This window comes from Dasypus novemcinctus, chromosome 15, assembly GCF_030445035.2.
Source record: "Dasypus novemcinctus isolate mDasNov1 chromosome 15, mDasNov1.1.hap2, whole genome shotgun sequence".
Taxonomy (NCBI): domain Eukaryota; kingdom Metazoa; phylum Chordata; class Mammalia; order Cingulata; family Dasypodidae; genus Dasypus; species Dasypus novemcinctus.
The window spans coordinates 4,513,095-4,540,681 of record NC_080687.1 but is presented as its reverse complement, the minus strand read 5'-3'; the positions used below and the strand labels follow the sequence as shown (position 1 = coordinate 4,540,681).

The 27,587-nt window shown below is 40.3% G+C and overlaps 1 protein-coding gene across 6 annotated transcripts in view; it reads left to right on the top strand.

The window, feature by feature from the left end:
- NBEA (neurobeachin) overlaps nucleotides 1-27,587 on the top strand; it is a 579,373-nt gene that overhangs the window by 249,281 nt on the left and 302,505 nt on the right. For all 6 annotated transcript variants that reach the window (XM_071208160.1, XM_071208159.1, XM_071208158.1 and 3 more), the window contains exon 34: nucleotides 17,295-17,356. In XM_071208160.1, the coding sequence (XP_071064261.1) occupies nucleotides 17,295-17,356 (62 nt within the window). The remainder of the gene's footprint in view (nucleotides 1-17,294; nucleotides 17,357-27,587) is intronic.

Here is a 27,587-nt window from a genome sequence, read left to right as displayed (position 1 = left end):
AAGATGACAATATGCAACAACTGGCATGCAGCCACAGGTTTGAGAATGCAAAGCAGTGGCCACTCAAGAAAGCGGTTTGGAGGTTTCTTATCAAGAAGTACTTGTCATAGGATCCAGCAGTCCCATTCCCAGAGAAATGAAAGTTGATAGCACCGGTATTTGTGATATGTCCTTCAGGAGGTAAATGGATAAACTGAACATTCAAACAATGGAATACTGTTGACCAGAAAAAAGGAATGATGACACCATGAAGGGAAGAAGAGTAGAAGAAATGGGCCGTACGTGGGTGGGTGTCAAGTATTGTCCTCTGATTTGTCAGATTGATGCACAAAAGCGTTTGTTAAAATTCAACACCCATAAAGCTCTCAGCAAAACAGGACTTGAAGGGAATATACAGCCTAAAACTTGTTGTGCATAAAACAACACAGCTAATGTCATACTTACTAGTGGGAAATTAAAAAATAAAAAACAGTGAAAAACCCTTTGGAACTAGAAAGAAGGCAGGGATTGCACCTCTTACACTTTAATTCATCCTTTTACTGGAGGTTCTAATTAGTAAGGCAATAGATAAAAAGAGAAGACGCACATATTGGAGAAGGGGAAGTAGAACTATATTTGCAGATGAAATCATGTATATAGAAAGTTCTAGATATATTTCATACATTGCTGGTTCAGAATGTAATTGACAAAACTGCCTGGAAAAATAGTTTAGCAGTATGTTATAAAGTTAAGCTTTCTCTTAAAATTTGACCCAGCAATTCCACATATAGTTTTTGTTCAAGAGAGATGCCTAAGTCATAGACTTACACATAAAACGTCTTAAGAACATCATTCATAATAATCACTAACTGGAGAAAACTAGCGTATTCCCCAACAGACAAGTGGATATACAAATTATCTATATAATGGGATACTTCTCAGCAATAAGAAATAAATATATAAATGAACTACTGCACCAAAATGCATGAATCTCAGAAACGTTTTGCTGAATGAAAGAAGCCAGACTCAAAAGAATTTGTGCTGTATAACAGCACTGATGAAAGGCTAGAACAGCTTAACCTTATAGTGTTGTGTTCGTATGGGGTAAGGAGTGTGGGAAGAATTGAGTAGGAGCAGCACAGGCTGCTTTTGGGGTCTTGGAATGTTCCATCTCTTGATTGTAGTGCTGGCTTTGTGCATGTATAAATTTGTTGCATGTATAAATTTGTTGCACCTTCGAGTGTACATTCAAATTGGATACATTGTATGTAAACTGCATCCTTAAAGTTGATTTGAAATAGGCAAATAACTTAGTTATGGGATATGGGGGATGCACATTTACTTTTAATAATAATGGATTCAGAAAAATCTTGTTATGAAGGAATTATTTTTTTCTTGATCATTGAATGTTTTGCGTTTACCTGCATTTTCCTCTCTTGATTCATCTCAATTGCCGTATGAAGTGACTTTCTCTAAGAAAACTTACTTGACATTCCAGACTAAATTTTTCCCATGTTTCAGACTTTCATAACACAGGGTATTCTTCAGGGCATGTATCAACATTGTAACTGGGAACCATATTTTGAATTCCTCAAGGGCTCTGGGACCTCCCAAAGTATCTGAATGGAGTGGGTGGGTAGAACAAATGAAGTTGTAGTCTATAGTCAAGTAGATTTCTGTAACTGGTCTTAATGATAGAAGAGAAAGATATAACTTATTTAACTTAAAACAATACAAAGCAAAGTTCCTCTCTCATATGATTTCATCATTGTCTAAGGACTTTAAAGATAATGGTGATGTTCACTGACTTTTTTTTATATTGTCCATTAGGAAATTCATTTAAGTACATTACTTCTAGTTTTGTTTATGTTCTAAGACGTGAGTGTTTATCCTTATCTTGCTTTATTCCAAACTGTGTTCCTGAAACAAAATCTCGGAAACCAACAAGACACACAAAAACTCTAGTGCATGGCCTGTTGGTCAGGTTTAAACCTGGCAGGGAAACTAGGATATGGAGAAATGAAGACTCCAGGGCCAGAAAAGCACAATATTTGCTTGTAATTATTTTTTAAATGATGGAAAGGCAGTGCGAGCACATTAGGGTAGAGAGGTGGGGACAGTGACTTTGTCAAATATACGTAGTTTGATTGGCCAGAGCAAAAAAATTTTGTAGAAGAGGAAAAAACTAGATTCTAGTGATCCTTGGGAGGAGCACAATCAAAATGTGACTAAGGAACAATCTGTCAGTTATACACAAGAAGGGCTACATAGAGGGAGATTCTAGAATCAGAAAAAAAAATTACGATTCTATTGTTAATAAAAGGTTAAATAAAGGTTCAAATGTGAGCAAGAAAAGCAAAAGAAAGACAATTTCCACTCAGAGAAAGTATATAAAAGTGAAAAGAACGGCCATTGGCTTCATTTTCTCAACCAGTACCTACTACAGAGTTATGAATCTGATATGTACATTCTACTACAGTGCAATGTTACTGGCCATTTTGTGTTGAAAACCATTCTCAGCTAACAATTACCAGTCTTTACTGGCCCATCATAAAACTGAAACACTCATGACAGGAGCCAATTATAGATGATTTTCATCTTCTGATGTAATACTTGCATACCAGTTTACTCATTTTTCAAGTATAGAATGAATAGAAATCTGTTGCCTAAATAACTAATCAGGAAACCCATACGTTTCCGTATCATTTCTTTTCCTCTTCTCTTTTGTACCAGTTTAACACAGTAACTACTGAGGGAAGGGCTTAGAGAACTATGGATATTAAGCCAAAAAGCCCTTTCCGTGTACTTTAGTGCAGGAGTTGCCTATGACCCAGGACAGGGCCAGAAACTAACTTGGGCCTTGCGAGCTGATCTCTGTCCTGATTACTCAACTTTGCCCTTCAGCGCAGAAGTAGTCACCAACAGCGTGTAGCCAGACGAGCATGACTGTGCTCCATAGAACTTTGCTTATGGCCACTGAAACTTGAATACTGTATAACCTTCAAGTGTCATGAAATATTTTTCTTTTGTTTTTTTTCTCCCAACCATTGAAAATCCTAAAACCCATTCCTGATTCACAGTCCATGTAAAAATAGTGGTTTGTGACCCATTAGTGATGTGGTGAAATTAGTGAAATGGCCAATATTTTTTAATGATGTGCCATGGCAAGGCATATGTTAAATCAGAGTACTGCTCAGGGCTAGGATAACTACTGTTTTGCAAAAATGTTTTTGTCAATTGTAGCTGCTGAATCATGATGTAAAATGTATTGCTGTTGGTTATAATTTTTAAAAAGTTTTAAAACCATTAATCTACTGCTTACCAGCAGAGAAACTTGGGAATACGTAAGGCAAGTGTACCCCTACCTCACACCTTATACAAAGATTTACTCAAAATAGATCAGTGACCTAAATTTAAGAACTAAAACCATAAAAATAAAAATCTTAGAAGAAAACATAGGTATAAATCTTCATGTCAGGAAACTTGGAGGGGACTCTTAGATATGACACCAAAAGATAAGCAACTAAAGAATAAAAAATGGAGAAAATGACACTCCATCAAAATTAAAACTTTTTTTTACATCAAAACACGTTATCAAGAAAGTAAAAAGACAACCCACACAATGGGAGAAATATTGCAAATCATACATCTGATATGATATAATATCCAGAAGATATGATTTAAAAAATCTTGTACAATTCAAACAAAAAGACAAACAGCCTAGTTTAAAATGGGCAAAGGTCTTGAATAGACATTTCTCCAAAGAAGATATTCAGATGGCCAATAAGCACCTTGTTGCAGTTTGAGATAGTTATGAATTCCAAAAATAGATATTGGATTATGTTTGTAAACTGATCTGTACCTGGGTGTGATTAAATTACGATTAGGGCTTTAACTGGACCACATCAGTAGGGTGTGTAAGGGATAAAAGGCATGGCAAAGGACAGAGTTAGTAGAGGGCTTTTCATGTTGGAGTTTTGATATTGGAGTTTGATGTTGAAGTCTTAAGCTGGAGATCCAGGAAGTAAGCACCCAGAGGAAAGATAAGCAAGCCCCAGGAAGTGAGGAACCCTGAGCACAGAAATAGCAAACCCTGGGAAGAGAGGAACCCTGAGCCAGGAGAGAAGCAAGACCTGGGAAGAGAGGAACCCAGGAAGCCTGAACCCTGGCAGATGTTGGCAACCATCTTGCTCCTACACGTGGAAATAGACTTTGGTGAGGGAAGTAACCTGTACTTTATGCCTTAGTATCTGTAAGCTCCTACTGCAAATAAATACCTTTTATAAAAGCCAACAGGCTTCTAGTATTCTGCATTAGCATCCCTTTGGCTGACTAATACACACCTGAAAATATGCTAAGTCATTAGGGAAATGCAAATCTAAACTGCAATGAAATACCATTTCATATCCACTAGGGAGGCTATTTCAAAAAATGGACAAGAACAAGTGTCAGAAAGGGTATGAAGAAATTGGTACTCTTACCCACTGCTGGTGGGAATATGAAATGTTCCAGCTGCTCTGGAAGACAGTTTGGCAGTTCTTCTAACAGTTAAACATAGACTTACCGTATGACCCAGCAATTCCACTTCCAGGTATAAACCCCAAAGAATTGAAAATAAGGACTCAAACGGATATTTGTACACCAATATTCATAGTAGCATTATCCAAACATTAGCCAAAAGATGAAAACAGAATGCCCATCAAGACATGAATGGATGAGCAAAATGTGCTACAACCATGCAATAGAATAGAATATTCAGTTATAAAAACGAATGAGTTTGGATATATGTTAAAACATGAATGAACCTTAAAGGCATCATGTTGAGTGAAATGAGCCAGACGCAAAAGGACAAATTTTATGATTACACTTATATGAAATATCTAGAATAGGCAACTTCCTAGAGACAGAAAGCAGATTTGAGGTTTGCAGGGCCTGGGGAAGGAGGGAATGGAGAATTATTGCTGCAACGTGTCTGTGGGATAATGGAAAATTTTGGAAGTCGTGATGTTTGCTTAAGACTATGAATTTATCTCATGACACTGATGATTACACTTAAAATGGCCAAAATACAAATTTTATCATATATGTTTTTCAAATGATAAAAGAAATGAAAGGAGATTAATGGTTTTAAAACTTTTTAAAAATTATAACCAACAGCAATACATATTTACACAGCTGTTTGATTGTAAAGACAACACTAAAATCAGACTATGTAATTTTCAATCCAGAGCTCCTTCAACTTAATTAAAACCTAGATCCAGGTTTTTTGTTTGTTTTTTAAATGCTATTGTGCTTCTAAAATCACCAAGTTCTGAGAGCTCAAGGTAAACCTTAATATTAAATTATTCTGAGAAAATGTAAGAGTGAAATCAATTTATTACTGGCATTTAGGGTTAGTAATGATCACCCACTGTATTTTAGTCACTGTACGACTAAGTAGACACAGGTGCCTTTGCCTGGCCTGTGGGCTGAGCTGCCCAGGCATGTTGCTTCTTGCTCTCCAGTTTCAGACTGTGAGGTCAGGTCCAGGGCATGTCAGCCTTGACCATCAGTCTCCAGTCTGCCCTTCTCGGGTGTCAGAACACAAGTTTTCCACACTACAGATGCCCTTAATTAGGTGGAGGGTGGCAGTGTAGATAAACCCTGTTCACAAGATTCAGCCATCAATAACCAGCTCTTGCTAAAGAAGGCCGAGAAAGGAAGGGACAGGCCTTTCCCAGGGGATTCTCCAGGGCTCTACCCACTTTCCGTCTGCTCCTGTGTACTCATATTCCTGGGCCTTGATGCGAGTGTCAAGTTGACTTCTTAACGGCCAGTTCTAATACATAAGAAAATATTTTCCAATTTTTAAAAGTATTTGGAATCTGATTTGCTAGAGATTTTATGTGGCATGCCTGTGTTTGTGTAGATGCATACATGTGGGCGTGTATACATACATATGTTTGAATTTTCAGAAAGTAATTGGGGAAAATAGCTGGACACTGTTACCTGTGGAAGGGTCTGGCCCAAGTGCTGCGCAGCGCAATGTGCATCATGAGCTTGGAGTTCCAGGGCCTTTTCACGTGCGTGCATATAACTTCCTGTCCTTGGCTCTTCAGGGTCCAGTGCAGTGTTTCCCACGAGAAAATGACTGACCACTGCCCCGTAGCTGAGGGCGTCTGTGTCAGTCTCGGCAGATCCTACTTCACCAGTGTGACAGTACCACCTGGGATTGCTGCAGCGTGCAGTTAGCCTTAAGTCAGTTTTTCCCTAGAAATACCTAACTGCGTGTTACTTCAAGTTAAAGATTTCCTCTTGCTTTTTCCTGAATTCCACCATGTTCTTGTCATCTCAATAGCACTTAACTTTAACACCATCACTCACTTTGGCTACTAAGTCAACATCCTACAACTTGAGGCATAACACTTGGTCTCCTTCCATGGGACTAATCGGCTGACCTTTCTGTGTCCTGCAGTGAGACGCAGGCTTTTCTAGCACACACAGCCCATCTGTTTCTTATTTTTGCCCTGGCATGTAGGAAGCATAAAGTAATGTTTTCTGGACTGAATCTTTGAATGGCTTCAGTTTTTGGAAATGACTAGTTCTTCACTTTTTGATAGACTTTTTAAAATTTATTTTTATTTATTTCTTTCCCCTTCCCCGCCCCACCCCCAGTTGTCTACTCTCTGTGTGCATTCACTATGTGTTCTTCTTGTGTCCGCTTGTATTCTTGTCAGTGGCACCTGGAATCTGTGTCTCATTTTTTTTGTTATTGCATCATCTTGCTGCGTCACCTCTCTGTATGTGCAGCGCCATTCCTTGGCAGGCTGCACTTGTTTACACAGGGCAGCTCTCCTTACAGGGCGCACTCCTTGGGGATGGGGCTGCTCTACGCAGGGGACACCCTGAATGGCATGGCACTCCTTGCGCGCAACACTGTGCATGGGCCATCTCACCACACAGGTCAGGAGGCCCTGGGTTTGAACCTTGGACCCCCCATGTGGTAGGCAGATGCCCTATCTATTGGGCCAAATCCACTTCCTGATAGACGGTTTTTTTATGGCTATGTATGTGATGTCATCAGTGGATTTCCCAGGTCATACTATATCAAAAGATGACCATTGTTTGTAGTCTATGTTATTGCAAGAGGGAATAGAAGGAATAAAAGAACCATTTACTTTTAGTTTATTACTAGGTCTAATATTTTAAGCTAGAAATGTGTTTTTTTTCGGTTGCAGTGCAGCTCACACACTATCTCCAATAAAATTTGAAGGAGTGCAGGGAGAAGAAAAGAACCTAGGTACAGAGGAGCAATATGAGAATGACACTTGGTTCTGTAATTAAATTTAACCAAGTGAGAATTGCAGCATCCAAATGATTAATGATAGTAGAAATATTTTATTTTCCTTATTTTGTCCTTATTTTTATGGCTGTTGTGATGAAATCAGTGAGTTACGGAAAGGTCAAGGCACTGAGACCCATTCCTGTTTGTGGTGGAAATGAGTCTAATGCTGTGGATGAAATTATCTGTCCGATGAAAACCTCGGGAACCATGGTGGTGCTGTGTGGAGGCCCAGGGCTTTATAAAAGTGCAGTGCTCTCCCTCAGAAATAGGTGTCCACATGCCTTGTCTCTGCACCTGGGCTGTTAGCTCCTAGAGGTCAACAGCCGGGTCTTTGAATCTCTTACAGGTCCTCACTGCAAGGTCCACAGAAGTGGTCTAACTACAGCTTCTTAAATATCTGTTGTAAATGCAGTGTCTCAAGATTCAGCCAACACAAATGTTAATAAATTGGAAATTTTAATCCAGTTTTAAGGATGTGTAAATGGAAAAGTTTATTTCCATGGAATATGCAGACAAAAGTGAAAGTCACATAGGAATGAAAGCATCACTGGACATCAAGAAATTGCCATTATATGTCCACTAATCTATGGCATTTTTGATGTACTGGCATAGACATATGGTTTCCAAACCACAAGTAACTAAAGAATACATTTGGGGCATGGTTACACATTAAATAGGCGTTAATAATACCATTAGATGGTTCTCTTCAGCTCAGCTTCTATAATAATCAGATCAACAGTAAATATCTGTAGGAACCATCCCTCTATATAGATTTTTCATTTTTTATTATAATTTCTCTTTCTGCAGAAGAAATACCTCTGAGAATGTCTTAAGAACTTCAGCTGTGCCACTATGCAAAAAATTCTCAGCAGATGCTAAACTTAAAAAAATAAAAAAAATTCAGTCAATAATCACCCTAGGCCAGGGGTTCCTAACAGGGGGTACACGAGCTCGAATTACATTTCAGAAACACATTATTCTTGTGGGGCCCTGTTGGTGCAGGTGTTATATTATTATTTTATATTTATATATTATTAAATAATACACAGTGAGATGTGGACTTAGTAAGGGGCCCGTGGTTTTCACATGATGGGCAAAGGGGTCTGTTGAACAAAAGTGAAGAACCCCTTCCCTAGGCTGTCCCAAAACATGACAAAAACAAAAAACAAAACAAAACAAAAAAAAACACAGCAAACAAAAGAACCCCATCTTTTTAGTTTCAATAAAAGAGTCAAAATGGTGATTTGGGTGTTATGTGACTGTAGCTACAGTTACCTTTGTAAGCCATCTAAACATTCTTGATTTGGAATTTAAAAGCACTCAGCCAGCCATTTCTCTTTGGAAATGGATTTTTAGTTCTTCAGTATATACGGGATTTCCATGGGGAAAAGTGCAATATCTGATTACATTGGAATTGCTGTTAAAATTAATGGTAGTAACTTCTTTACGAATCTTTTAAAATAATATTTGTAAAATACATTGTCATTAATTTCTGACTTTTAAAAAACTGCATTCACATTTATTTTAATAAATGCCTATATTCTTTTATTCAAAACTTTAGAACCAGATATAGTTGTGAACTCAGATATGTCAGGACTAAATAAAGTTAGTATTTGCATATATGTGTATTATTACATAGCACCACCAGGGAATTCTGGTGTAGAACTTGTTAATCAAACACTGGTATGTCTGCATTGCTGAATATGGATACTCTACACTAAGCGGAGTAAGCATTATAAATAAGGTCACATTATTCAGATGAGGTTTTGCTGGTAATAGAGTTCGCTACTATCTTCAGAAAGCTTCCCGTTGTCAGAGCGTCATAGATTTTGGAATTATAGATAAGGAGTTACAGACCTACATCTAAATTAATTTCCCCTGCAAATTTTAAAAATCAAGAGTTGCAGACACATGTGGGTACGTGTCCTCCTGCCTCTGGCCCTTCTGCTCTGCGCTGGCTTTCTTAGTCTCTGTCACGCACACAGGCGCACGCACACATGCACACACCCCTGGGGGTGAGGAAATGGTTCTTGGGGAACCCTGCCGCGCCCACTGGTTCCTGGATCACCGAGGCCCCTCTCACCGCCAAGGCAGAGCTGAGTTGCTGGGACGCCCTCAGCTGCTCCCTCTTGGGCCCTTTACAGGGTGTTTGCTGACCTCGGATATATACGGCGTGGGCAGAGGCGTCATTTGGTTCCTATTCAAAACAGTAAGACTGCAAAAAGTTTGTGATAATTTACATTCTAGTGGACTAAACGTAAAGCATTCAGTGCCAACTTCCTGGCTCTACAGTATTTTGACCATTTTTAAAAATTTAAAATATTGATCTAAATATAAGCTGTAATGGTTTAATTATGTTTAATCAAGCTCTTAGTGAATAAACAGTATTATTTTAGTGTCCTTACATTAATATTACAATGGATTCCATTTAATACCATTTTTAGTTTTAAAATGTTCTGAAAGAACATACAGGCAAGTCTTGGAATGGCTAGTCAAAATAGGAATTACTACTACTGCTTGTACACATATTGGTATTAGTGATAACAGCAATAAAAACTCAAACCATTCTTGCTATTTCAGAGGATGCTTAATGTTGAATTTTATCTTTTTTTGTTTTGATCTTTTTTTAATCTAAATTAGAAAAGTATACTCATTGTGGTGATTTTAATGGCTTTGACCTTAGTAAGTTCAAACATTAAGTGGTCACATTGAAGTTAATTGTTTAGAGGTAGACGGATATCACGGTGATGGAATGGGGAAAGAAATGGTACGTTTCAGAGAAGTAGGTTTGGAACAATGAAAACCACGGGACGCCACTGTGCTGGTTGAGATGCTGTGCCCGTGCAGGAGAGTTGGACAGACGCTAGGGAGGGACCCTGCCCAGGAGCAGTTCCTAGTCTGACTTGAGGGTGACATGGAAGGGTGCATTTGAACACTAAGGCTGGAACCCACGGCTGCCATAGGTACCGGGTGGCTGGGGCCCTTGGCCTTAGAACGCCAGGTCCTAAATCTTAGCCTGAATCTGTGGCACGGGCCCTTTAGATGAGGCCTAGTCCTGTTTCAGAGGCCTCCTAGGGAGGGCCACAGAGGGCGAGGCCACGGGAGCTGCCGGGAGCCAACCGTCAGGAGGACGCGGATGAGAAGGGAGAAGCCGGGAAGCTGCCACGTGCCACGGCCATCAGGACAAGGCGTTGCTTGATGGCACCTCAGTTTTGGTCTCCTCCAAATTGTCATCCCACTGTCTAAACCAGCCACTGCATGGTGTTCATTTTAGCAGCTAGGAAACGAAAACCATTTTTGGTACCAGGAGCGTGGGGTGCTGCTGTCGCAAATACCAGAGCGTGTGAAGTGGCTTTGCACTAGGGTAGTGGGTCGAGATCGGAAGGATTGTGAGGTGTTTGATAGAAAAGGCCCAGATTGCTGTGAAGGGACTGTTGGTAGAAATATGGACCCTAAATGTCCTTCCAGCGAAGGCTTAGAAGGAAATGATGGATGTGTTGTTGGACATTGGAACAAAGGCCATCTCTGTTTTACCATGCAGAGAGCTTAGCCGAATTCAGTTCTGAGGTGCAGTGGAAGGGCACCCTGAAAGCAGTGGACTTGGCTATTTAGCTGAGGAGCTTTCCAAGTTGAGTGTGGAAGGTGCAGCCTGGTTTCTACTTGCAGCTTATAGTAAAATGCAAGAGGAAAGCGATCAGCTGGGAACAGAACTCTTAAGTGCAAGGAAGTCAGAAGCGGGTGGTCTGGAGAATTCCTCACTGGGTAGTGCCTCTGCGCCTAGGGCCAGAAGCGACTCCACTAGGGACCTTCCAGAGCTTCAGTCCCTGAGGACAGCTCCCTGGGGGGGGGTCCAGCCAGGACCCAGTCAGCCGCCTCGGGGACTCAGGACCAGAAACGCCAGTAGCAGGAAGGAGTGCCGGAAAGTTCCATGTTTTGATTGCGTGGAACCGTGGGAAGTGCACGCAAAGCTGGCCACTGCCTACTGGTCTGAAAGGAGTAGAAATGGTGAATTGAGAGAAGACTGTCCACCTCTCCTGCCGCCAGCCAGCCTCTCCTGAGTTCATCGGAAACCTTCGCTGGCTTCCCCGCTCGCCGCCTGCCCCTCGACGGGGACTGCGTCTCAGGCCTGGGCCTGCGGGAGGCCTGTGGTGCTGAGAATCCAGCCTCTCGGTCTGGTTCCCTGGAGGACCCTGACAGATGCAAGCCCTAAATTGCTGCTTTTCCCTGTGGGTTAAGAGTAAACATAAATAAAAGGAACTAAAATAATGGTTTCCTCCTTAACCTAAATAATAACCTGTTTAAGTTTTAGAATATGCAGAAAATACAAACCATTGCAGATGTTACTTTTGCTACTTTAATTATATTTCTAACGTGGTGGTTCCATAGCACTAATGGGCACAGAAACTGAGGCAGTGATGCACAGGGGGCATGCAAAATTGCCTTAGTTTTTGTTCAGTCATCATTACTCAGCTGGAACTACTTCACTGCCATTAATTTCTAGTAGTTTTGGAATTAAAAGTTAAGCATATGAGTAAATTCATTAAGAACTAAGTAGTCCTGGGCAGATTTGATATTTAAAAATCAATTTGTCTCTGTAGTCCAGCTTATTTGATGAAAAAGAATTAGTATATTTTATCACGAGGTGAAATAGACAAACTAGATCTTAAAATTGTACTGGTGAAGTTAGCGGCGGTCTGCTCTCGGGACTCTTGTAACAACTTCCGGATTAAAATTTCTTCAACACCATGTTATCATGTGTGACTTATTTATATCTGCCTTGTCAGTGATGGCATCTCTACTTAAAAAACAAACCTGAGGAGGCAGACTTGGCCCAGTGGTTAGGGTGTCCGTCTACCACATGGGAGGTCCGCGGTTCAAACCTGGGGCCTCCTTGACCCGTGTGGAGCTGGCCCATGCGCAGTGCTGATGCGCGCAAGGAGTGCCCTGCCACACAGCGGTGTCCCCCGCATAGGGGAGCCCCACGTGCAAGGAGTGCGCCCCGTAAGGAGAGCCGCCCAGCGCGAAAGAAAGTGCAGCCTGCCCAGGAATGGCGCCGCACACACGGAGAGCTGACACAAGATGATGCAACAAAAAGAAACACAGATTCCTGTGCTGCTGACAACAACAGAAGCAGACAAAGAAGACGCAGCAAATGGACACAGAGAACAGACAACCTGGGCCGGGGTGGGGGGGAAGGGGAGAGAAATAAATAAATCTTTAAAAACAAAACAAACCTGAAGCTCAGAATTAAATATTTTCCCTTTATCCCTGTGTCCAAGGTTAAACTCATGACGGCCCCCCACCTCCCCCTCCGTGCCCACCCCGCGGGGGTCCCCCTTCACCCCTGATTCCTGCTCCTTTGCCTCTAAGCACAGGCTCAGCTGTCTGAGTATCGGGGTCCCTCTCCACAGTGCCCCCAAATCTGTCTGCTCGTACCACCGCTGCCTTCCACTCAGGCTCTCGTGCTCCTGACTGGCCTTCACAGCCACTGGTCTCTTCTCTGTCCCGGCAGAACGGAATCCGTCTAAAATAAATTGAATTCCATCCGTCCTGCTTGTGCCTCCCGGGGTTCCCCGTGGACCCCTGGGATAGGATGTCCTGACGGTCCCCTCCTGCTGCTTCGTCCCTTGTGCAGCCTCTTCCCTCCACCTCAGCTCCATGACAGAACATCCCAGAGCCTGTGTCCCTGGCACTTTCGTGCTCCTCCATACCGCACACGTCTTCTGTCTGCCTCGGGTGGCCTTCCCTTCTTCTGTTCTCCCTCCTCTCCCCCTCTCCCCCTCCCCCTTCCTTCTCTCCCTCTCCCCTTCCCCCTCTACATCTTCCCCTCTTCCCACTCTCCCTCTCCCCATCTCTCCCCCTTTCTTCCCTCCCGCCTCCCCCCTCTCCCCTCCATCTCCCTGTCTCCCTCTCCTCCTCTCCCCCTTCTTTGCCTGAACAGGCACAGCTTAATCACGCATTGCCTGTGCCTTCCTCTCGCTTGCTCTGCTTCTCATCCTTTGTTCTCGCTCTTAACCACCCAGGACTCTAACCCTACTTATTGCCTCACAGATTCTGTCCTGCTTCCCTCGCTCTTTCTAACTTCCCTCATGGTGTAGCATCTGCACGTTAGACACTGCGCTTGGTAAATGCGTTTTGAGTGACTGGGCTCTGGTTCTAACAAACGTGCTTCTTTTCTCTCAGTTTCTCTCTCCCTCAACTGTAGCAGCCCCTCGGGGGTGACGCTGTTCAGGTGGCCCCTCTCTGCGCGTGCTCACTGAGGTGCTGGAGCACGGGCAGGGTGCAAGCCATGCGCACCGGTCCCTTCTCCCCTCGTGGAGCGCCTTGCCTAGAAGATGAGGCCCGGCCTGTCGCTGTACAGCGTCATCGCTGCCCCCTCGTGAGGCGTCCTGTGACGGACGAGCCTAGGGGTGCTTTCAGACGGCCTCACTGCCTGCCGCTCAGTGTCAGAAGTCCAGCTCAAACGTGTCTGTGTATTAAATAAAGACAGGCCACCCTTCTGCCTCCACACGCGTCTGATAGTCCACTTGGTGCCCAGTCTGGCTGATTCTTCCTCTCCGTGGCAGTTGGTTGTGCTTGCTTTGTTTTTAGTGGAAGGATGGTGCTGAAGGTAGAAAATGACTCCTGAGGTTCAACATGCAGGAGCCCAAGAGACCTGCAGTCTGGGGATGATGGGTCGCTCAGCTCTGTCCGTTCTTCATTGGCTGCTGGAGTCTGGACCATCCTCAGATCTCTTCACCTGATTCACTTTCTCCAGCACTTGTGTGTTGGCCGGCGGGAGCAGCTGAGCAGGTCGCCGGCCCCCAGCATGTCGTTCCTGACGGGTGAGGCGAGGAGTGAGGCGGCCCTCCTTCCCGCCGGGTCAGCCCCCTGACGGGAGGCCCCTGCGCTCACCCCTCACAGGCCGGTGTCTGCGTGCCAGTGTTCCTTCCAGGCTGGGGAGCGATTCGGGATGCAGAACTGGAGCAGTGGCTCTCGTCAAAAGATTATGGTAGTGTGGGTGGGGAAAAGGTCCTTCATTCGGCCAGCACTCCCGACCACTTTCAGCTGGAGGTGCATATGCACGGCTTCTGTGGGGGCTGCTGCTTCAGTGACCAGTCCTCAGGGAATTGGGGTGCCGTGACCGGGCCTTAGCATTGCTTCCCCGTTTTTCAACTTGCTCTAAAGTCTTCATCTTGACTTTCAAAGCCATTATCATTTTATTTCTTTCAGTGTGTCTTTGAATTTTCCCCTTACCCTCTGGACCCACCTGGAAGTGGCCGCTGTGCTCTGTGTCTGTTCCCAGGCTGCAGACGGCCTTTCAGCTCTTCCTTGCTCCCTCTCCTCTCTGTGCAACACATGCCACCTTCTCCACGGAACCCGAGTCACCCACTGCCGAGTTACCCAGCACACCCTTCTCAGAGTCCCGGATCTCCACCCGCTCAATTTTGAATTCTTTATGTTGCTCTGCTTCAAACATAAAATAAAGTTTTGAGTTACATGACTTGAATTCAGGTCCCAGTTCCAGTACTTACTGACTGAAAACCTTGGGGTAGCCACCAAATCTCTCCATTTTTATCTATCAAATGAGATGGTAACTACTTTAAAGAATTGTTTGAAAGAATCAAATGAGACAGCACACAGGAAAGTGCTTTCTAAGTGAATAAAACTCTAAATGTTAGATAACCTTAGATTTGAATTAAAATATGAGTATCTGGGAAGGTGTAGATGATGTCTGTTCATTACTGTGTACTCCTTAATTATATATCATTCATAGGAGGAGATATGAAATGAGTTCTTATTAGATGCAAAAAGGAAAAACCCAACCTGTTTGAAATATAAACTTGTAAAAATATACACATCACATTTATTTATAGCATCACCAGATAAATCTGACTTTTGACTTTTGTACTAAAGTTATACAAAATAATGTTTTTACTTATGTCTTAAATTTTTAAATATGAATGCCATTTTTTTAGAAAGTGTGCAGAGGTGGGGTGCTATAAGTTAATCCTTCTGTTTTCAGCATCTTTAGGCAAACATTAGAGGTGACCTGTTTGTTTCTTATTAACACTTAGAATGGCCCCAACCCAAGTGATTAGGTAATTAATTAGAAGGATGACTCTTCCAAAATTGCCTCAGTTTGTGTTGGCATTGTCAAGATTAGGGTTTTTTTTTTTTGTTTTGAAGAGATTCCATTAGTTCATTCTCTCCAAAACTGATTAGACAAAACCCATTAGTAAAGCTGTGAGGGACTGTGAGCACTGAGCACTATTTGCAGTTTGCGATCTTACTGCCCCGTCAATTTGCTGTCCATCCTGTTGAATCCTTTTGGTGAAACATTTGGTGATATTCTTATGAGCAAATGACATTGTAAAAGTTACGACAATTCATATTAAATAAGTTTTTTAAAGAATTTCATTTAAAAAAAAGTCTGTGATAAATGTAATTGCATGGTTTTCCTAATTTGTACATCACGTTTTTAGGTATGAAAAAACCCTAATAATACATAGGAAATATAGTGACTCATTGTTTCTATGGAAGCCTTACCATCTAAAGTCAGTGTTTGGACTACATCATGTCCTTAGGGTGATTTTGCTGTGCATAGGCTCTTGGCTTTTCCCTTTGTTGTTCTCTGTCAGAATTTGAGTAGTTGGGGAACCAACAGGTGGGAAAGTTCGCTGTCCTCCCTCTGGCTCTCCAGCATGAGCACCGCTGATCAATTCCAGCGACCATCTCCTAAATGAGCTCTTCACAGCTGCCTCTTATTTCATTAGTCAACTGTCTGCCCCAAGATCTGATAAGAGGGCAGCCGGAGCTCTTTACAGCTTGTTCTGGCTGCCTGCACAATAAGGGCAGGGCTGTTCTCAGAGTGGCACAGAAGGGTATTTATCCACCGACTGCAATAAATATACACTAGTTTCTGGGCGGCATTTGCAAGTGTTTATTGAAATCACCTTAAGAAAAAAAACGGTTACCCTGAAACTTCCCATTTAGCAACAACTAATGGAAAATCATGGCATTTCTTACTAAATGATGCTTTTACTGATTGCCTTTGTCCACACATAAAAAGTCCGTTAAGTCATTTTAATTTTAGAGCAGTGTAAAACTTTAAAAACATTTTTAAATTTAGCAGACATCATGATATCATTTCTTGTCCAGAGATTCTCTTACTAACCTTGGTTTACTGTTCCTCAATGTTGGCACTTCAAAAAATGGCCAACTGTGAATAGCTTTCTTACTATGAACACTGTTACCTAGCAGCCACCCTTGTAATTGGAAAAAGTCTTGACGAATGGTATTTACACTGTTTTCTCACCTGTAGAATGGGAATAGCATGCTGTGTCACTGAGTAATGGGAATTAAATGCAGCAGTGCACAGAACAGACCCCGCAGCCCTGGCCCTGGCCCGCCGGCCATCAGCGTGTGCGTGCTGTACATTCTGTTCTTTTCCTTGTGATGTCTGTTCTCACACAGTTTGGAAGCAGAATAATGGGAGATTGATAAACATTGCTTAACAAGAGTTTTTAAGTGTATGTGAAATTATTTTTTATTATTTTAAAAAATAACTTAATTGACAAGCTGTAAGAATTACCTGTTTGTAAATTATTTTAATTTTGCCCATTGGAAGAAATTTTAGGCAGATAGTCATCAGTTATTGTTCTTTGTTGCAGGAGACAGTCCATGGCAGGTGCCATTGGTATAAAATCAGCTCTAACTAGCCCATCGATTTCAGTAACCATCCCCTTCCTTGTTTAAACATAAGAAATGTCTTGGCCAAATAAACAGACCCAAGCATGAAGTCAGTATTTTAGTATTTTTCTTATCTTGATTATCTGAATATTTTTAAACTAATGCTGTAGAAATGTGTGCTAGTGAACCTTTCCATTCATTTTATTTTAGTTCTGTTTTAAAGGAGGATGTATAAGTTAAAACTGTGTTAATGAATTAACTTGGACCGATCATTTATACTGCGGTAATGTCATTTTGACTTCATATTGGTTTTTTGTAGGTCTTGTTTGCATGAAGTCCAGCACGTCTGTGGTAGAGCTTGTTATGCTGCTTTGTTCTCAGGTAGGAAATCTCAATCTCCTGATGCATTCAACTGTATAGGATTGGTTTTGTATCACTGTATATCGTGTGTGCATATATACATGGGGGCTTAGATATTATCTACCTCTTACCTGCTGGGTGAAGAAAATAGTTTGTATTGAGATATGCTCACATATAAACGATCTTACCAAGAAATATTGGCTTGCTCACACTCTCCCTTCTGCTCTTTCTCCATCTACTTCTTACCCACCTCCCTATTCTTCCATGTTCCCTATCTCTCCATCTCTGCAAATATGTACAGAACTTGTTATAGATCTTTTGAGAGCCTGCTTTACAGCTCACCTTTTAAAAGTGATACAGCTGAATCCATAATTTTGAAGTTCATTGCCAGTTATCTGGTGCTGAAAACCCAGCTGCTTTCCCTGTAGAGCCTGTGTGTGTCATTTGGGAGGTCTGTGGAATGACATCTTGCTGCTCCCTGCCCCCTTTTTCTTAACATGTAATTTGTATATGTTAGTCTGAGTTCTGAGAATTTATTTATGCTCTTTATCATTTAATAGGCTTTATAGGTGAATTGTTGGGGATTATTGTTCTTTCTTAGCAGTTATAAGAAACTAAACATGGTATGTTATTTTTGGTTTTTCTGTAACTGAAATATAGGCCTGTGGTGTTTCTTGTCACCAGGTCTGCCAGGTCTCCTAATGATCCTGTCATCCAAGTGTTAAATATTTTGTATCTCACAGCGAAAAGAGAGATATATATGTTTTGTAACATGCAGTTATTAAGTTTATCCCTGATTTCCTCAATAGAAAGAAAAACACATCTAAACTCGTTCTGATTACTGACTGAAGTCTGCCTAAAACCACAGTCATCTCCCAAATAACATGACTGCAACTGATTTTTTAAAACATCAGCCAAAATAAACAAAAAAGTACAACAACCAAAAAAACTTACCTAACGATTTCCAGTCTTCACCTTTACTTTCTTCAAGGTTATACTCATGGGGAAATCATGAGGTTTTCCACCTTTTTGGCCAGGAAGGCTATGTATAAGAAAGAGGTTAAAGCACAGGTCATTTCTGGCAGGGGTTCACCTTCAGGCACTTGGCGATGTTGTCAAAGTCCAAGCCCTACGTTCGAGAGGTGTGTGGAAGCATCCGTTCTGGGACTTGCAGGTTCATGCTGGTACACATTTGGGAAAATGCTTTTGTGGAAAGAAATAACTTAGAGTTCCTTTTTCCTTCACCCTGGGTTTCACAGCAGAGAAATAAAGGAATGCAGCAATGGGGCCTAGTGACTTTGACGACCGCATCATCTAATCGCAGGTCTAGCATTACTCATTTGCTGGCTCCAGGAGTTCCTGCCGTTAAGGGCCCTAGAGATGAAACTTTGCCTCAGATATTGATTGAAAGGAAGAGGGAGAAATTTAAGCTCGCTAGGCAATGCACTTTATTTCAGTGATTCAGTGAAGCAATATTATAAGCATGTCTCTCAGTTTGATTTTAAGTTGAAATTTTTTAATAATTCAGATTGTGTTTAAATATTTCAAGTGGTTAATTGATGAAATGTACCTCATTTCAGTGACTCAGAACTGTATGTTCATAAGAAATAATTTGAATGGTTTTGTTATTTTTTGTTCAACTGAAATGTAGCTTTCCATAAAATATTTTTATAGAAACTAATGAGTAATCCACCTTCAATCGAATTAAGATGGGGGAGTTTATTGTTCTTCTGTGAACTTAAGCACCAACCTATAAAACCATCTTTGTGGATCATGAATTGCTGCATGGATGTTTAAGACCTTGGTTTTAGGGACAGAAAAGTACTAAATGGCCACGTCTTCAAAGTTTCTTAAAATAATTTTCCTAAGAAACCTGTTTTTCTCAACTACTCAAATTTCATTTCTAGCCTAGTTTCGCCCACCGTCAAGGCTGCCATAGCCATGGCAGAGCTCTGATGAGGAGAGGTCAGTGCCAGTGACTGTGCCGGCATGGGCGCGGCGCTCACCCAGGCAGGCTTCCCCTCCACAGGCTGTAACCCACCTCCTAGCTGGCGGCACTCATCCCTGCAGGCTTGGCACAGTTCTCAGCTGTCTGCGTGCCAAGGCGGAGGCAAGCTGCAAGCTTTAAAGCTGCAGATTTCGACCTACCTTGTTGGACCCTTTTAAAAGGCCTCCCTTTGTAAGGGTCCCCAGAGCTCCCTGTTACTGCAATGAGTGGTATTCATACCAATGGGAGGGCTGAAAATCTGCAAGAGTAGCGCTCTTGATGCAGTGTGTATGTGTGTGTGTGTGTGTGTGTTCCCAAAGTGGGAAGTACAACTATTATCCATGATTTAATTCTTGGTTAAAGTAAGTTTTCAATGCAAATGGAACTTTCCAGATTGTGCATTTGAAATATGCTTTGCTGTTTTCTAAATTTAGCTAAACCACTGAAATATTAAATTTTGTTTGAAGCACATATGTAGCTGAGCATTGGAAAAGGAGAGGAAAATACAGCATTTCTTGCAGTATTTGTTTTTCTTTGGTTTGGTACAAACTATTATGTGCTTTTATTTTTCTGCTTTTCTTTCTGGAGATTTCATGTTGGCTATTCCGGAGAATTAAGGATATCAGTTTTTTCTTTCCTTCTTATCTGAGCTCTTGAGTAAACTTACTATTGCCAATGATTTGTGTCCAAAATATGGTCTAAATTTACATGAGCTCATATTACAAATGTCTGAAGGTACATGTCAGGCTAATTCAGCTCATATGGACAGCCTTTTAAACTCCAAAGGATATGCCATCAAGTCTACCTCCCAGTGAAATTTTACATCTCAGGAGAAAACGTTTTACATTTTAAAAGTGCTTCTATGTTCAGAATATTGTACTTGATTTTAAGAAGATAGTGGGTTTGTTATACATTTTTTTGGTTCCACAAATACCCAAAACATTTTTTATGGTATTCTGGATAATTTTCTTTGCCTAGTAGATCTTATGACACAAGAAAAAAATGGAAGAATTAACTATTCTTCTTCTTCACTTTATATTATAAAATTTCAGTTTGTATTAGCCTTTAAAATAAATGGTTTCCCATCATTTTGAAGTCAAATGAATGGAAGTAAAATAAATAATATGTATTTTGTTTGATAAAATCAATGTTTAATCAGTTAATTACAATGTTTCCTACAGGGTTCTTCAGTAGATCATGGGTTGATACTGTCATCTGTTTTCCATTTTCTTTTAAGTTTCACAGTCAGATGTGGTTGTGGTGCTTTACATTATTCTGTATGTGTACATTATTTTTGCGTTATATTATTCTGATTGTATTGTGTTCTTTGATGAAAAGCAGATTTAGTTTTCAAGTAAACTTTTAAGGGTCTATAATAGTTTATAATTATTTGCAGATTTTTTGTTAGGAAACTTCCATCAGAGGTAATCTAGGAAAAATTGAGTGATGTTATCCCATAGGATTCTTTAAGTTTTCATTAAAGTTTAGCAGATGTCACTTAACATTTTCTTTTGCCTTATCTGTCAATAGGAAATGTTTTTACAAAATGAGAAATTTTATGTTAAAAAAATGTCTCAGTCTTTAAGTACTTCTGACTTGAAGCCCTTATTAAACAAATGCATGCTTAATAAATCATTTTTATTCTCATTAAAACCTCAAAAATGTATAAGCAACATGAAGCCCCTGGTACAGGAACTGCATGGGAAGTCACCAGTGTGAGTTATTTTGTGGTTTTGTTTCCTTTATTCTTCTCTAAATAATTCATAGAGTTAAATAAAGAGGTCTTTGGTGGCTTCGCCCATGTGATCAAGGCCACCACCCAGGACCACGCTGAAGCCAGCACTTACAAAGGAACCACAACTGAAGGAGTCTTCCCTTTCAAACGATGGGCCTTTGAACATGTCCAGTTTCATATTTGCTCCAGTTTGATAGAGTTTAGGCAGATGGTACAAAGGAAAAAATGTGCCTCTTTATTCTGCATGTAACAAACCTAAGATTCAAGTACAGATGACTGTAGTGGCCTTTTTAAGAATATTTGCATACTTGGAATTCAAAGTTTTTTCTCTCTTATACTTCTTTGTATAACACATTTGGTGCAAATACTAAGAAATAGTAAATATAAGAAAACTAGGAACAGACTAGGTGTTTCTTCTACCATCTGTAAAATATAATGAAACTCTAATAACTTTGATAAAATTAAGTCTCATTTAAATCAGTAGTTACTTAGTGACTACTATTTTTTCAGCAGTGTAAGGTTACCAAAGACTTATTGATACAATCTTCTATTTTTAATTTTAAAAATGGAATATAATTAAGCACTACCTATGTGTGGTCCAGTAAATAACCTTGTGGGAGGCTTCACTGAGGTCCGCTCACGGTGGACCTGCCACTGACCGGCTTTCTCTACGGCACAGCCAGGTGGCAGGTTCCAGGTGGGGAGAAGCCCGGGGCCTGGAGACGGCCAGCCTCGTTTACAGCATGCCAGAAAGTTAGGTAGGCAGATGAGGCACTCTTCAGTTGTGTAAGAATGGTTTTAATACAAAGTGTTATATATGATCATAGTGTAGAATCAAGGTTGCTAAGAAACTCTCTCACCTGCAAGTAGGACCTGGTTCTCCGTGGCCATTGCCTTGTCAGGCCCTGCCCTGTCTTTAGAAGGAGTGAAGCCGCTGTTTCGTTCCTGGGTATCCGACACACCCGTCTTCTCTAGAAGATGCGCAGTCCCAGCCCTTATCTTTGCCATGATGTCATACCAGAGTCAGAGGGGCAAATCGGGCATTTTAATTTTTTTGAGGAATTGGAACGGTTACATCATCATTCTTGCCATAAAGTTTGCCATATGGCCTAAATATAGATAAAAATTAAACAGGAGCTTGCAAACGTGGAGTTGCATGAAGATTGTGCTCAATTTGAGTCGCAGTAAGGATTTTAAATAATTAGAAAATGTTGAGAAAATCATACACTAAAAATGCACACATTTTGAAGAAGAAAAGGAGGCTATTATAAGGAAATAATCAGAAACTTTCTATTTAATGTATCTTGGGAAAAAAACCTACAAAACAATTTGCAATGTAAGGGCAGACTCAGCTATTTCTTATCTACTTAACTGTTAATTGCACCTCTGGATGAAAATTTAATCAAAGATTTAAACAGCATATAATTCAGATTACTTGTGGTTATTTCCATGAGGTGCTTTATTGTTGATTTTTCCATTTTGACTCCTGGAGAAGTTAGTGGGTATATAAATATTGAGTCAGTCACTTTTATGTTATAAAATAGTATTTTTTCTAAGAAACCTGTAATACATAAGATACTCATAGATCATAAAACACTTTTTTCCTTTCTGTTCATTAGCTCATAATCAACCCATATTATAAACAGAGGTTGAAAATGGAGGATAAGCTGTGTGAAAACGGTAAAATAGAAATGAGAAATGACAGTCCTTTCTTCATGTCTAACTTCTTATAATTCTAATAAAGTTGAGACAAAAAGATCTCAGTAAGCTTTGGCCACTGTAGAATCCTTAAGAGTGCTATAATTTCTGTGGCAGAATCAGGAAGAAAATGTCTGCTGAGGTAAAAGGTTTCCCTGGATGACTGACAGTGAGACCCAACTTCCTGACTTAAAACCCCTTTCTGTACTTTTCCACAAAATCCATTCTTTTCCTTTCTTCTCACTATGTGTGTTTATAAGTTTGCAATGAAAAAAAGTCTAGATTTTTACAAGATAATTTTAAAACAACATCTTATACAGTATAACTATATATCTATAACATAAACATTGGTGTGGTATGCCTGAGTTGCTGCGCTTACTTCTTCCTTGCTGGGAAAATATCTGCCACTATTAAAAAAAAAAAAAAGGAAATCAAGGAAATGAGAATTCTTTTAAATAAAGAAGATATAGGAAATCCTTCAGATTTTAAGATCTATCTGCGTAGAAAACCAGTAAAAGTTAATGTAGACTCTTACAAGTATTTAAGATTTGCAACTTTTTAAATTAAAATAAAAATTTGAAAACCAAATATATAACATTTGTCAAGAGATAGCTTGTCACATTCAAATACGTAGTTTAAGATGAAGTAATAGATGTAGTTTTGAAGAGCTTCACTTCTTGAAATTTAAGTTTGCTAGGACAAGAATTCCTAAAACTTAAAAAGAATAAAACAAAATCCTGTGGTGGGTGTCATCACTGAAACAAAGACGTCTGTGCTTTAGCACGAGACCCTTCACATTCCTTTGCTCAGACAGCACCTTTCTCGAGCCCCTGCTCTGCACGAGTGATGACACTGGTGAATTTTCGCTTTGTCTTGCATCTCACTCTTTTGAGGCTGCTCTTTTGAACATCGTATTTGCCCAGAGCAGAGAACAGGTGTATCAGTAACGTGGTCCTCCAAATCTTGTAGCTTAAGGAAAATAAATGAAAATAAAAGGTATAGCTATAAAGAAAGGAGTCCCACCTGTATCCAGCGAGGTCACCAGGTGAGTGTCGTTTCCCTCAGGCGCAAACACTTGCCAGTCCTCAAGTGACATTTGAGACCCCTGCAGGTTCATTTTCGTGACTAGCCCCAGAGCCTCGTCTGCTGCCTCCTTGCCTCCAGCAGTGGCCTCACGCCCCTGGGGCCGTGGCAGCACGAGTCCTCTGCCAGGGACCGAGAGGCCCCTTAGGAGGAGAAGGAACTTCCTGTGTTAAATCATGATTGTCAGCTGCCTTGCTTCATTGACACGAATCAGGATTTTGTCCCAAATTATATCAAATATTTCATAATTATTCTGAAGGAATAATGCAGGAATAGGTGTAGAAGCCAGTTTATGAACTTTAAAGTCAGAGAGAACCTTGGAGGCCATCCTTTATAATTCAGGGCAAGAACCTCTGACACATAATTAGCTGAGCTTTGCTTAAAGAACTACCATATTATGGACTTTTTGGACTCCTTTATCATTAAAAACAACAACAGCAGAAAATCAGAGGGATGCCTATGTTCATAAGAATGTTTGTAATAATGAAATGTGTTAAATTTGTTTTCATATTTTAGTGGCCTTCTGACATCTTGGGAAATGTCCATATATTTATCTTTATTTTATATACCAACTTCTCTTTTAGTAACAACCTTCTAACATCTTGGGAAATGTCCATACATTTGTCTTTATTTTATATACCAACTTTTCTTTTAGTAACAAACTAGATATATGTCTCTGTAACCAGTGTTTTTTTCTCCTGTGCTTGACCTGAAATCATTAATCTTCTCTTTGAACTGTCATTTATTATTCAGCAGCTATATTCAATTTTTTCTATAATACTTTTAGTAAAGTGTTCATAAAAATAAGCAATGAGAATTGAAAAATGATACTTTGAATACTTTGTATATACATTTTCACTTATTTTTTTGCATATGGGAAATAAGCAAATGGTTTTTTCTCCCTACCATGTATTTTGTCACTTCAGTCCTTATTCTTATTAACTTCTCTAACTTATTGGGCACAGAATTTGTAAGTGTGCCAGCTAAGATAAGTTTTCATTATGAACATACTTGAGAAGCATGTCTTTTTTTTCATGGCATTTAATGATAAGGAGACTTTTAAGGGTTAAGGAAATATGAAATCGATTCTGGAGGTCTAGAAGACTTACGATCTCAATTTTCCCTCCCATTTCCCTCTTAGAATATTTCCCATATTTCTAAAATGTTTTAGATGGATTTAATCTCTCAAGACATTAAGTTGGCTTATGTAATTGTCTACAAAGTAAAGGGAATGAAAAACGTGCACTGAGTTGACATAGATAAGGAGAAGCTGGCGCTGCCTTGAGAAACAGTCATCTCCAGGATCAGAGATTTCTACTAGGTCATCTAACTACTCTAAGTGATTGTGAAGAGAACATAGGGATTTCATTGCCATCCTTCTGGAACCTATTTGTCTTCAAAGTGTTTAGTTTCAAAGGGTCCTTCACATGAGGTCCAGGTCCCTGAGTCCTTCATCTTGAGGAAATTTTATGCATCCATACAGAAGAGTTAAATTGTGACAAAACCGTCTAAAGGCTTGGCAGCTCTCTGCAGGCGTTCAACCGCAGAGTTGAATATGTTCCCCCACGAAGATCACAATTTGATGTTCTCCGGGTAATTTACACCTTTTTCTTCTGATACTTGTTGTGGTGACTCACTGTCTTCAGTAGTGGAAAGACTTGAGTGTATGTGTTCTTTTTTTAATGGAAAAAACATTTCGGAATGACTAGTAACATGAGATTTTGAAATACATTTTCCCCCTTCATTATCAAGAAATAATGGTAAAATATTATTATCCCCTTGCATACATACTCATGTATCCATTTCCGCAATTTAGGCGGGTGCTCTCAGTCTGTGGGGGCAGGGAGAACTTTTAGAGCACTGTGACGGAAATGAAAGTTTCTCCTTCCCTGTTCTGCTATGTCCCATTTCTCTACTCAGTGGAATTTACGTCTCGGCAACCACAACAAACATTGCTTGCTGTGTTAAATACTTACTTTTACAAGTTTTTTTTTATATGTTCCCGCTTCCAATATTTTGCCTCATTATTCCACTGAAAAACCTGGAGTCAGTTGCAGAGGGCTGTTCATTTAAGAATTACTTTTTGAAATGCAAAAACAAATGTGCGTAGTAATTGTGTTTGTCTTACAAAAATGCCTTTTGTAGAAAGGCAGTGCCACGTCAGAGCTGCCAAGAACCTTCAGAATGGCCTTACTTTAGAGATGTGAATACTTCCTCATGATGTAATTTTGATGTAGTCGTGTCCTGTTTTGCAAATGAGTGGAAGGAAATAAAAATAATCAGTCAATCTGAAGGGAACCTCACCCGACACTTCTTAGCCCTGCTACCCCTTGTCGGCAGCTGGGTCCCCTGAGGTCCTGTGGGCAGGAGCAACCAGTGAAGTCAGGGGTCCCTGACATTTGGGGAGCTTTGGAATAATACCGGTGCCCAGGGCCCCATCCTTAGAGATCATTCTGGTGTCAGTGGTACTTTTTGAAAACTCCCCTGTTGATTCTTTGGTTGAACCAGAATTGAGAACTCCAGATTTGGGAGAATCCAGTTCAGTTCCGTGACCACAATGCAGCGAGTACATTCAGGTCCCAGCGGTTCCTGCTTGCTGGATGCCCATCCTGCCTTCTGGCAGGAGCTTGTGACCGAGTGGGGAGACAGATGGGAAAAGACATCATTACAGAATATAGGCAATCATATTTCAGAGGAAATCTTCCTGTGATTAATGAAAGTGACATTTATTAAATGATACCTAGGTTTTGCCCCATTTCCTGTTTCCAAACTATTTTTAAAATTTTTGTTCTGTGAATTTTAAGATTTTTTACTTTGCCAGCATAAACTCTGGTTACATTATTGCCCTTTTCCATACAAGTTAGGTTTGAAAGGTCTTCTTTAAGCAGGATAAAATTTCTGAAAGTTCTTCTGTTAGCTTGGAATGACTGAAGATGATGCCATATAGTACACTTTTCCCATGGCATTCTTTTTCCTTCTCATTCCATTTTTTCTTTATACTTAGGCTTTTTTTTTTTTGTCTACTACCCAATAGTGTGTATCTTTTTTTCTTCTAGAATATAAGGAACGACTGTACTGTTCAACTGACTATTCAAAATAAAATAGAAAATCTGTTTCTTTTATAAGTATCGTTTAGAAATCATAAAAAAAAAAATCTTTTGAAAACCACATTCAATCCTGGCATTTTCTGAGAGGAAAGATAAAGTTTATTCTTTGAGGAATAGTTTGCTTTCCGTTTTCTGTCTTTCAATCAGTATTTTTAAAAAGTAGTTGAAAGAAATCTTTTTTTCTTTCCCTTGAAAATGTATCTGTTTAAATAACCAAAACAGTGAGCAACCCAAATAAGTGACACGCAGGCTGCCAGGAGTGGGGCGCTCAGCCACGTGGGCTGGAACAGGGTTTTATTTTTTATTTTTTTACACTTTTTTAATTAAAAGATCACAAAGAATGTTACATTAAAAAACATAAGAGGTTCCCATATAACCCTGAACAGGGTTTTTGTTTTTGTTTTTTGCTTTTTTTTTCCTTCTTTATTTTCTTTTAAATGTTACATTCAAAAAATATGAGGTCCCCATATACTTCCCACCCCTCCCACATCAACAACCTCTTCATGGCACATCCACTGCACCTGGCGAATACATTTTGGAGCACCGCTGCACCACATGGACAGTGGTCCACATTGTAGTCCACACTCCCCAGTCCACTCACCGGGCCATGACAGGACACACAATGTCCAGCATCTGTCCCTG